General features: G+C 45.9%; 1 protein-coding gene across 1 annotated transcript in view; it reads left to right on the plus strand.

Moving 5' to 3' along the window:
* The first annotated feature begins 10,774 nt into the window (after window positions 1-10,774).
* Window positions 10,775-12,496, plus strand: part of LOC140374138 (metaxin-1-like) — a 186,553-nt gene continuing 184,831 nt past the window's right edge. The window contains exon 1 of the mRNA XM_072460944.1: window positions 10,775-10,906. Within this exon, the coding sequence (XP_072317045.1) occupies window positions 10,826-10,906 (81 nt within the window). The 5' untranslated portion in view covers window positions 10,775-10,825. The remainder of the gene's footprint in view (window positions 10,907-12,496) is intronic.

Genomic DNA, 12,496 nt, shown 5'->3' on the forward strand with positions numbered 1-12,496 from the left:
AGGAGACATGGTGAGGAGACATGATGTGAGGAGACATGGTGTGAGGAGACATGGTGAGGAGACATGATGTGAGGAGACATTGTGTGAGGAGACATGGTGAGGAGACATGGTGAGGAGACATGGTGTGAGGAGACATGGTGAGGAGACATGGTGAGGAGACATGGTGTGAGGAGACATGGTGTGAGGAGACATGGTGAGGAGACATGGTGTGAGGAGACATGGTGAGGAGACATGGTGAGGAGACATGATGTGAGGAGACATGGTGTGAGGAGACATGGTGTGAGGAGACATGGTGTGAGGAGACATGGTGAGGAGACATGGTGTGAGGAGACATGGTGAGGAGACATGGTGAGGAGACATGGTGTGAGGAGACATGGTGAGGAGACATGGTGTGAGGAGACATGGTGAGGAGACATGGTGAGGAGACATGGTGTGAGGAGACATGGTGGGACCAGGACCAGGACCAGGACCAGGACCAGGACCAGGACCATAAAGACTGAGTCAGAACAAGAGCCAATTAAAGCCGCAAGCGGCATCCAACGGCCCTCGCGGGCCGCCGGCCTTCCGACTCTGCGCTTTCGACTTGATAAAGATGGCGCCCTTATTGTGTTGAATTAAAAAAGAACTTGACAGACGGCGACACATTGGACATGGCCAATCCAGTGCAAATGAACACAAGTGTCAGTCAAATTTGCTGCGCCGCCGCACAGAGACCGTAGCACTTGGAATATAAATATGGATAACTTTTGATGCTCCGCTTGTGTAGATGATATTTCCCAAAGTAAAGCTTGATCGAGCTATTGCCCACGGAGGAGTTTGTTAAAGTGTGAAGCGTAAAAATGTGGTGATTTGAGCAATTCTATGATTTTCCCATAAGGATAACATGGGATGTTTCTGTCATCGCTACGGTTACGCCGTACAAAATATGACTTTGGCTCTCATACTTTTATGATCAGGATGGCAAATTAGAATTTTGTTCAAAATATCATGTCATTTGGAAAAACTCTATTGTTTATAGGCCACTCTGAAGGCCAAATAGTCAGAATTCTGGGAAACGTTTGCGGCTCCGTCGCACAAAGACCGTAAAAGTTATCCTTAAAATTTGGATAACTTTAGATGCCCCACTTGTCTAGAGGACGTACACCGATTTTGAGGTTGGTGGGCAAAACGCACTAGGAGGACTTCGTTAAAGTGTAAAACATAAAAATGTGGTAATTTGAGAGATTTTGTGGTTTTCCCATAGGGATAACATGGGAGGTTTCTGTCATCGCTACGACTACGGCGTAAAAAGTTAGGCATTTTTGTGATTGGCTTTTGTGATCGGGACGGCAAAATAGAATTTTGGGTAAAGTTTAGACAATTTTGGTAAAACTAATTTTTGACCTTCAATGTTAATTTAAAGGTCACTCTGTAGGGGGCGCTATCGCGCCCATTTCAATTTTGTCATCATAAACTGGTCCAAACTAGAAAGTTGAACAACTGATTCAAATTTGGTCCTAATCGGACTTGTTTTGATCAAATGGGAGCAATTTTTAGATCTGCAATATTCCAAAATAAGTTGTCCAACTTTGCGGCTGCGCCGCACACAGACCGTAAAAGATATCTCAAAAAATTGGATAACTTTAGATGCCCCACTTGTCCAGAGGACGTACGCCGATTTTGAAGTCGGTGGGCAAAACGCCCTAGGAGGAGTTCGTCAAAGTTTGACGTGAACAAAATGACTAACACAGCGTGTTTTCATTTTCAAAGGAAGATGGCGGCCATAGGGTAAATCTGGCCACAATGATTTTTTTTGTTTATCCTCACGAGAGGAATGCGTGTCCCGAATTTCGTAGCTTTACGCCAAAGTTGACCTCGGGGCGTCTCCCATAGGCGCAATGTATTTTGACTTTTGTCGGTGGCGCTGTCGCGCCATTTTTTAACAAAAAAAAAAATGGCCCAGAAAAAATAAAATTTTTCGCCGATTTTGAATTTTGGGCAATGTTTGGTGAGTTTTTGAGCATGTTCAGGGGGTCAAATTAGAGTCCAAAGCGCTGAAGAAGAACAAGAAAAATAATAATTAAAGCCGCAAGCGGCATCCAACGGCCCTCGCGGGCCGCCGGCCTTCCGACTCTGCGCTTTTGACTTGATAAAGATGGCGCCCTTATTGTGTGTTGAATAAAAAAAGAACTTGACAGACGGCGACACATTGGACATGGCCAATCCAGTGCAAATCAACACAAGTGTCAGTCAAATTTGCTGCGCCGCCGCACAGAGACCGTAGCACTTGGAATATAAATATGGATAACTTTTGATGCCCCGCTTGATTAGATGATTTTCCCCAAATATGAGCTTGATCGAGCTATTGCCCACGGAGGAGTTTGTTAAAGTGTGAAGTGTAAATGTGAACATTTCAGAGATTTCGCTGTTTTCCCATTTCTGACATATATTTGCGGGTCCGCCACACAGAGACCGTAGCACTTAGAATCAAAATATGGATAAGTTTTGATGCCCCGCTTGTGTAGATGATATTCTCCAAATATGAGCTTGATCGGACAATCGGCCTAGGAGGAGTTTGTTAAAGTGTGAAGCGTAAAAATGTGGTGATTTGAGCGATTCTATGATTTTCCCATAAGGATAACATGGGATGTTTCTGTCATCGCTACGGTTACGCCGTACAAAATATGACTTTGGCTCTCATACTTTTATGATCAGGATGGCAAATTAGAATTTTGTTCAAAATATCATGTCATTTGGAAAAACTCTATTGTTTATAGGCCACTCTGAAGGCCAAATAGTCAGAATTCTGGGAAACGTTTGCGGCTCCGTCGCACAAAGACCGTAAAAGTTATCCTTAAAATTTGGATAACTTTAGATACACCACTTGTCTAGAGGACGTACACCGATTTTGAGGTTGGTGGGCAAAACGCACTAGGAGGACTTCGTTAAAGTGTAAAACATAAAAATGTGGTAATTTGAGAGATTTTGTGGTTTTCCCATAGGGATAACATGGGAGGTTTCTGTCATCGCTACGACTACGGCGTAAAAAATTAGGCATTTTTGTGATTGGCTTTTGTGATCGGGACGGCAAAATAGAATTTTGGGTAAAGTTTAGACAATTTTGGTAAAACTAATTTTTGACCTTCAATGTTAATTTAAAAGTCACTCTGTAGGGGGCGCTATCACTGCCATTTCAATTTTGTCAGCCTAAACTGGTCCAAACTAGAAAGTTTAACAACTGATTCAAATTTGGTCCTAATCGGACTGGTTTTGATCAAATGGGAGCAATTTTTAGACCTGCAATATTCCAAAATAAGTTGTCCAACTTTGCGGCTGCGCCGCACACAGACCGTAAAAGGTATCTCAAAAAATTGAATAACTTTAGATGCCCCACTTGTCCAGAGGACGTACGCCGATTTTGAAGTCGGTGGGCAAAACGCCCTAGGAGGAGTTCGTCAAAGTTTGACGTAAACAAAATGGCTAACTCACCTTGTTTTCATTTTCAAAGGAAGATGGCGGCCATAGGGTAAGTTTGGGGGCGTGGCCACAATGATTTTTTTTGTTTATCCTCACGAGAGGAATGCGTGTCCCGAATTTCGTAGCTTTACGCCAAATTTGACCTCGGGGCGTCTCCCATAGGCGCAATGTATTTTGACTTTTGTCGGTGGCGCTGTCGCGCCATTTTTTAACGAAAAAAAAAATGGCCCAGAAAAAATAAAATTTTTCGCCGATTCTGAATTTTGGGCAAAGTTTGGTGAGTTTTTGAGCATGTTCAGGGGGTCAAATTAGAGATCAAAGCGCTGAAGAAGAACAAGAAAAATAATAATAATAATAATAATAATAATATTTTTAGCAAAAACAATATAGCCGTTTTTACTATAACAACAAATGATACATCGTTTGAAAGCTCTAAGCCTTCCCGATGCCGCCATAGGGTGGAATCATCATTACGAGCGCTTACGCGCTCGTCAGTCCCTATTTCGTCGGGATGCCCCGCCCTCTCCCCATAGACTTCCATTGATTTGAGCAGATACAAGCATGGCCCATGCCTGCGGCATGGATTCTCGCGTACGGGACGATGCCAGGAGGGTTTTTGGAGGAATGCAGCGCTTCGCGCTGCTGTTGTCAACAATTAGTGAATGGGCTACGCCCATTCACTAATTGTTGACTATTTCTGTCATAGCAGGAGTAAGTATGCATGATCCATGCCTTCGGCATGGGCTAGTTCACTGTACTTGCCAGGGGCGACGGGGTACCAAACATGCGGGCTGCGCTCGCATGTTTGGTTCAGAGCCCACCACAGCAGGGTCCAGAGCCCACCACAGCAGGGTTCAGAGCCCACCACAGCACTGAAACTGCACTAGTTAAAGTCACAAATGATTTGTTATTAGCCGCTGACGATGGACTGGTCTCAGTCCTGGTTCTGTTGGACCTCAGCGTTTGACCATCGACCACAACATTCTACTGCAGAGGTTAGAACGTGATGTAGGTGTCAGAGGCCCCGCCCTCAGAGGCTCCGCCCTCAGCTGGTTTAAATCCTATTTATCTGATAGGTTCCAATTTGTTCATGTAAACCAGAGCTCCTCACCTGCTCTAAAGTCATTTACGGTGTGCCACAGGGTTCGGTACTCGGTCCAATTCTGTTTACTCTTTATATGCTGCCGTTAGGTCACATGGTCAGGTCACATGGTCAGGTCACATGGTCAGGTCACATGATCAGGTCACATGGTCAGGTCACATGGTCAGGTCACATGGTCAGGTGCAGACGACACTCAGCTGTATTTATCAATGAACCTGATCAGAGCGATCAAGTACAGACTTAGAGCTTGTGTGAAGGAGATAAAAACCTGGATGACACTAAACTACCTGCTTCTTAACCCTGAACAAACCGAGGTCATTGTGCTGGTCCTAAACATGTACGAGACGCTCTATCAGAGCAGATAGTCACACTGGACAATGTCAGTGTAGCCTCCAGTTCTACTGTAAGAAACCTTGGAGTCTTATTTGACCAGGAGCTCTCATTTAAAGCTCATATAAATCAAGCTTGTAAAACAGACTATTTCCATTTGCGCAACAAGAGCCAAAATCATAAGAATCCGGCCTAAAAGTGAAGCTGAAACGTCTCCTGCATTTGTAACGACTAGATTCTCCTGTAACTCCTGCTCACAGCAGGTCCTAAAAGCTCCATAAAAAGCTTTAACTGGTTCAAAATGCAGCAGCAAGATTACAAACAGGAACTAACAGAAGAGAGCACATTACGCCGGTGCTGGAGTCTCTTCACTGGCTCCTGTCCAGTTTAGAATCACATTTAAAATTCTACTCTTGACCTACAAAGCCATAAATGACATGGCCCCTCCCACCTCAAAGATGCTCTAGAACCATATCATCCAAACAGAGCTCTTCGCTCTCAGAATGCCGGCCTTCTGGTGATGCCAAGAGTCTCCAAAAGTACTGTAGGAGGCAGAGCGTTTAGCTCCCAAGCTCCTGTGTTATGGAATCAGCTCCCGACCCATGTTAAATACGCTGACACAGTCTCTTCATTTAAGTCCAGGCTTAAAACGTTCCTCTTCGAAATCGCTTATGGTCAGAGTAGTTAGGAACAGAAACATAAACCCACAGCTTTAGCTACGCTGCCCTAGGAGTAACTGTGCTGGGGGAAGTATGACAGCTTGAGCACTATCCTCTTCTTCTTCTGACTACTTATGCTATCAAACAATATTTATTTTTTGATTCGACTTGCAAACTGTTCACCGCCTTCTTTTCTTTCTCTCACTCCTGAGGACCTGTGGACCCAGATGCCCCTCCCCTGGTGAAGTGGTCCCTGCCCCGTGTGGACGGTCCCTCATCTGCCTGAAGAGTGGGTCCAGTTCGCCTCAGTCGGTCCCTCTTCTGCCTGAAGAGTGGGTCCAGCTCCAGTCTCCTCGTGTCCGTCTGTCCGTCTGTGAGAGTGGGATCTCTCCTTCACTGGAACTCCTCCAGGTTTCTACGCTTTTTTCCCAAAGAGGTTTTTTTTTTTTTTTTTGTAGTTTTTCCTGGCCGAGAAGGAGAGTCTAAGGACAGAGGACCCTGGGACATCGTCCCTCGCCACCACAGACATTGTCTGACTCCCTCGCCACCACAGACATTGTTGATTCATTTCTCCCTGTGGCCCTCAGAGGCAACTGTTGTTGTGATTTTGGGCCTTACAAAAATAAATTGATTTGATTTGATTTGATTTGATGCCATCCCTGCGTATGAGCCCGGGCTTTCCCCAAAACGCACTCCAGTTATCAATAAAGACAACGTTGTTTTGAGGGCACCATCTGGATAACCAGTTGTTGAATGCTGAGAGACGGCTGTACAATTCAGCATTGATCCGATTGGGCAGGGGACCAGAAAATATTACAGTGTCTGACATCGACTTCGCTAGGTCACACACCGCGGCTACTTGAACTTTGAGCACCTCTGATTGTCTCCGACGGGCGTCGTAGATAGATGATGGTCCCATAGGTGATGGTACCATAGGTGATGGTCCCATAGATGATGGTCCCATAGGTGATGGTCCCATAGGTGATGGTCCCATAGATGATGGTCCCATAGGTGATGGTCCCATAGATGATGATCCCATAGGTGATGGTCCCATAGATGATGCGTTTGTCTCCAGTAGATTAGACTACTGTAACGGCCGCTCACTGGTCTCTCCAAACGAGTTGTAAAACAGCTGCAGTACATCCAGAACGCTGCTGCTCGGGTCCTGACTAGAACCAGGAAGTACCATCACATTAGTCCTGACTAGAACCAGGAAGTATGATCACATTAGTCCTGTTCTCAGGTCTCTGCACTGCCCCCTGTGGCTCAGAGAAGAGACTTTAAAGCAGCTCTGCTTGTGTACAAGTCTCTCCATGGCCTAGCACCAAAGTACATCTCGGATATGTTAGTGCCATATGAACCATCTCGGACTCTGAGGACCTCAGGGACCGGCCTCCTGCTGGTGCCAGAGTCAGGACAAAACATGGGGAATCTGCGTTTCAGTTTTATGCAGCTAAAATCTGGAACATTCTTCCTGAAGATGTGAGACAGGTTCTACTCTGACAATGTTCAAATCTAAGCTAAAAACAGTTTTGTTTAGCTGCGCATATGACTGAAAGGATTTTTTCTTTGCACTCTTCTCTTTTGTTTGTGATTTTATAAGTTTAGACAATCAGTTGGATTGATAATTTTTAATTTAGTTAATTTTATTGTATTTCTGTTTCTGTAATTTCTTTGTGATTTGAATGCATTTTTCCTGCTGTGAAGCACTTTGAATTGCCTTGTGTATGAAATGTGCTCTACAAATAAACTTGCCTTGCCTTGCCTATGATGGTCCCATAGATGATGGTCCCATAGGTGATGGTCCCATAGATGATGGTCCCATAGATGATGGTCCCATAGATGATGGTCCCATAGGTGATGGTCCCATAGATGATGGTCCCATAGATGATGGTCCCATAGGTGATGGTCCCATAGATGATGGTCCCATAGGTGATGGTCCCATAGATGATGGTCCCATAGATGATGGTCCCATAGATGATGGTCCCATAGGTGATGGTCCCATAGATGATGGTCCCATAGGTGATGGTCCCATAGGTGATGGTCCCATAGATGATGGTCCCATAGATGATGGTCCCATAGATGATGGTCCCATAGATGATGGTCCCATAGGTGATGGTCCCATAGATGATGGTCCCATAGATGATGGTCCCATAGGTGATGGTCCCATAGATGATGGTCCCATAGATGATGGTCCCATAGATGATGGTCCCATAGATGATGGTCCCATAGGTGATGGTCCCATAGATGATGGTCCCATAGATGATGGTCCCATAGGTGATGGTCCCATAGATGATGGTCCCATAGGTGATGGTCCCATAGATGATGGTCCCATAGATGATGGTCCCTATGCAGTTAAAACGATCTTAGGCTGGGAATAAATGGCCCATTGAAAGGAAATGACCAAAGTGCTTCTGTAAAACACATTTCAATGTCAGAAATAGAAACCCTGTGTTTGAAACAGATTAATCACAACTTTCCAGAAAAGGACTCTGAGGACAGGCAGGACACGTCTCATGAGGACAGGCAGGACACGTCTCATGAGGACAGGCAGGACACGTCTCATGAGGACAATTCATGGACTTTGTTAAAGACACTGTAAAAAATGTTGACTGTCACTTTTGTGTGGTTCTACCTCAAGAACAAACCTGTCAAACTACCAAACAATCGCTCAGTAGTTGTGCAGAGAGCAGAAAGCCTGAAAAGAAAAATGCTCAAAAACAATGACTTACTCAAAGAGCATAAGGCCTAATGTCTGACCTAATGGACAAAAGACATACTGTGGCTGTAAAGATGGACAAACTAATGAGAAATGAGCTACAAATGCCATTGAAAGAATCGGTGTTCTGGACTGATAGTACTACAGTGCTAAGATAGTACTACAGTGCTAAGATAGTACTACAGTGCTAAGATAGTACCATAGTACTACAGTGCTAAGATAGTACTACAGTGCTAAGATAGTACCATAGTACTACAGTGCTAAGATAGTACCATAGTACTACAGTGCTAAGATAGTACTACAGTGCTAAGATAGTACCATAGTACTACAGTGCTAAGATAGTACCATAGTACTACAGTGCTAAGATAGTACTACAGTGCTAAGATAGTACCATAGTACTACAGTGCTAAGATAGTACTACAGTGCTAAGATAGTACTACAGTGCTAAGATAGTACCATAGTACCAACGTGCTAAGATAGTACCACAGTCCTAAGGTAGTACTACAGTGCTAAGGTAGTACTACAGTCCTAAGGTAGTACTACAGTGCTAAGATAGTACCACAGTCCTAAGGTAGTACTACAGTGCTAAGGTAGTACTACAGTCCTAAGGTAGTACTACAGTGCTAAGATAGTACCACAGTCCTAAGGTAGTACTACAGTGCTAAGGTAGTACTACAGTCCTAAGGTAGTACTACAGTGCTAAGATAGTACCACAGTCCTAAGGTAGTACTACAGTGCTAAGGTAGTACTACAGTCCTAAGGTAGTACTACAGTGCTAAGATAGTACCACAGTGCTAAGGTAGTACTACAGTGCTAAGATAGTACTATAGTACTACAGTGCTAAGATAGTACCACTGTCCTAAGGTAGTACTACAGTGCTAAGGTAGTACTTCAGTGCTAAGGTAGTACTACAGTCCTAAGGTAGTACTACAGTGCTAAGGTAGTACTACAGTGCTAAGGTAGTACTACAGTGCTAAGCTAGTACTACAGTGCTAAGATAATACTACAGTGCTAAGGTAGTACTACAGTGCTAAGCTAGTACTACAGTGCTAAGCTAGTACTACAGTGCTAAGCTAGTACTACAGTGCTAAGATAGTACTACAGTGCTAAGGTACGTTGCAAATGACGGTCTCAGATTTAAGACTTTTGTTGCAAACAGAGTGTCACTTATCAGAGATCATTCTGATGTCAGTCAGTGGAGATATGTGAACTCTGAGGTGAACTCTGAGGTGAACTCTGAGGTGAACTCTGAGGTGAACTCTGAGGTGAACTCTGCTGACCATGCTTTGAGGGGCATGGTCACGAGTTACTTTCAAACAAATCTTGGATGAATGGAGGGGACTTTCACACTGGCCTGTGTCACCAATAACATCAAAGGAGGTTCAAAATGATGAAGGTTCTGAGTGTTCATGTTGACCTGAGAGTTCATGTTGACCTGAGAGTTCATGTTGACCTGAGAGTTCATGTTGACCTGAGAGTTCATGTTGACCTGAGAGTTCATGTTGACCTGAGTGTTCATGTTGACCTGAGAGTTCATGTTGACCTGAGTGTTCATGTTGACCTGAGAGTTCATGTTGACCTGAGAGTTCATGTTGACCTGAGAGTTCATGTTGACCTGAGAGTTCATGTTGACCTGCTCGGGTCCTGACTAGAACCAGGAAGTACCATCACATTAGTCCTGTTCTCAGGTCTCTGCACTGCCCCCTGTGGCTCAGAGAAGAGACTTTAAAGCAGCTCTGCTTGTGTCTCTCCATGGCCTAGCACCAAAGTACATCTTGGATATGTTAGTGCCATATGAACCATCTCGGACTCTGAGGACCTCAGGGACCGGCCTCCTGCTGGTGCCAGAGTCAGGACTAAACATGGACCGGCCTCCTGCTGGTGCCAGAGTCAGGACTAAACATGGACCGGCCTCCTGCTGGTGCCAGAGTCAGGACTAAACATGGACCGGCCTCCTGCTGGTGCCAGAGTCAGGACTAAACATGGAGCGGCCTCCTGCTGGTGCCAGAGTCAGGACTAAACATGGACCGGCCTCCTGCTGGTGCCAGAGTAAGGACTAAACATGGACCGGCCTCCTGCTGGTGCCAGAGTCAGGACTAAACATGGACCGGCCTCCTGCTGGTGCCAGAGTCAGGACTAAACATGGACCGGCCTCCTGCTGGTGCCAGAGTCAGGACTAAACATGGTCCGGCCTAAATAGAAAGTCAGTTGGTGGTGGCAGAAGAAGAAGAAGAAGAAGAAGAAGAGGAAGAAGAAGAAGAAGAAGAAAAAGAAGAAGAAAAAGAAGAAGAAGAAGAAGAAGAAGAAGAAGAAGAAGAAAAAGAAGAAGAAGAAGAAGAAGAAGAAGAAGAAGAAGAAGAAGAAGAAGAAGAAGAAGAAGAAGAAGAAGAAGAAGAAGAAGAAGAAGAAGAAGAAGAAGAAGAAGAAGAAGAAGAAGAAGAAGAAGAAGAAGAAGAGACAGTGCAATTCCCGTGCAGTGTCTTCAGGGGGCGATGTCCGGCCGCAGCCCCGTCTCCCCCGCTCCACTTCCGCTCACAGAGTCACGCACTTCCGCTCATCATGGCGGCTCCGGAGCACTTGTTTTGTTGGGAAGGAGACTTCGGGTTACCGTCTGTGAGCACCGACTGTCTGACCGTGATGGTGAGTGACCACAGGACCGGGCCGTTAGAGCCGGACCGAGCCGGACCAGACCGAGCCGGACCGAGCCAGGAGACAGACAGAGACCGTGTCCCGGGATCAGGACTCAGGCTCCAGAGACCTGTCATTTATATGTGAAACCAGGTCTAAACCAGGTCCAAACCAGGACTAAACCAGGTCTAAACCAGGTCTAAACCAGGTCTAAACCAGGACTGAACCAGGACTAAACCAGGTCTAAACCAGGTCTAAACCAGGACTGAACCAGGACTAAACCAGGACTAAACCAGGACCAAACCAGGTCCAAACCAGGTCCAAACCAGGTCCAAACCAGGACTAAACCAGGACTAAACCAGGACTAAACCAGGACCAAACCAGGTCCAAACCAGGTCCAAACCAGGTCTAAACCAGGACTAAACCAGGACTAAACCAGGACTAAACCAACATTAAACTAACATTAAACCGGCACTAAACCGGGTCCAAACCGGGACTAAACCAGGACTAAACCAACATTGAACCAGGTCTAAACCAGGAAATAAACCAGGACTAAACATGGTTTAAACCAGGACTAAACCAGGACTAAACCAGGTCTAAACCAGGACTAAACCAGGACTAAACCAGGTCCAAACCAGGACTAAACCAGGTCTAAACCAGGTCTAAACCAGGACTAAACCAGGACTAAACCAGGACTAAACCAGGTCCAAACCAGGTCCAAACCAGGATTAAACCAGGTCTAAACCAGGTCTAAACCAGGTCCAAACAGGGACTAAACCGGGTCTAAACCGGGTCTAAACCGGGTCTAAACCGGGTCTAAACCGGGTCTAAACCGGGACTAAACCGGGACTAAACCGGGACTAAACCAGGACTAAACCAGGACTAAACCAGGACTAAACCAGGACTAAACCAGGTCCAAACCAGGTCCAAACCAGGTCCAAACATGGACTAAACCGGGTCTAAACCGGGACTAAACCGGGACTAAACCGGGACTAAACCGGGACTAAACCGGGTCCAAACCGGGTCCAAACCGGGACTAAACCGGGTCCAAACCGGGTCCAAACCGGGTCCAAACCGGGTCCAAACCGGGTCCAAACCGGGTCTAAAGGTTTAGTCCTAGTTTAGTCCTGGTTTAGACCTGGTTTAGTCCTGGTAAACCAGGACTAAACCAGGTCTAAACCAGGACTAAACCAGGTCTGAACCAGGTCTAAACCGGGTCCAAACCGGGTCCAAACCGGGTCCAAACCGGGTCCAAACCGGGATTTAACCTGGTCCAAACCGGGTCCAAACCGGGTCCAAACCGGGTCTAAACCGGGTCTAAACCGGGTCTAAACCGGGACTAAACCGGGACTAAACCGGGTCTAAAACCGGGTCCAAACCGGGTCCAAACCGGGTCCAAACCGTGTCCAAACATGGTCTAAACCGGGTCCAAACCAGGTCCAAACCAGGTCCAAACCAGGTCCAAACCAGGTCCAAACCAGGACTAAACCAGGTCTAAACCAACATTAAACCAGGTCTAAACCGGGTCCAAACCGGGTCCAAACCGGGTCCAAACCGGGACCAAACCGGGACTAAACCGGGACTAAACCGGGTCCAAACCGG

This window comes from Eucyclogobius newberryi, unplaced genomic scaffold, assembly GCF_026437365.1.
Source record: "Eucyclogobius newberryi isolate DKJ021-1_F unplaced genomic scaffold, fEucNew1.0.hap1 SCAF_3, whole genome shotgun sequence".
In the NCBI taxonomy this organism is placed as follows: Eukaryota; Metazoa; Chordata; class Actinopteri; order Gobiiformes; family Gobiidae; genus Eucyclogobius; species Eucyclogobius newberryi.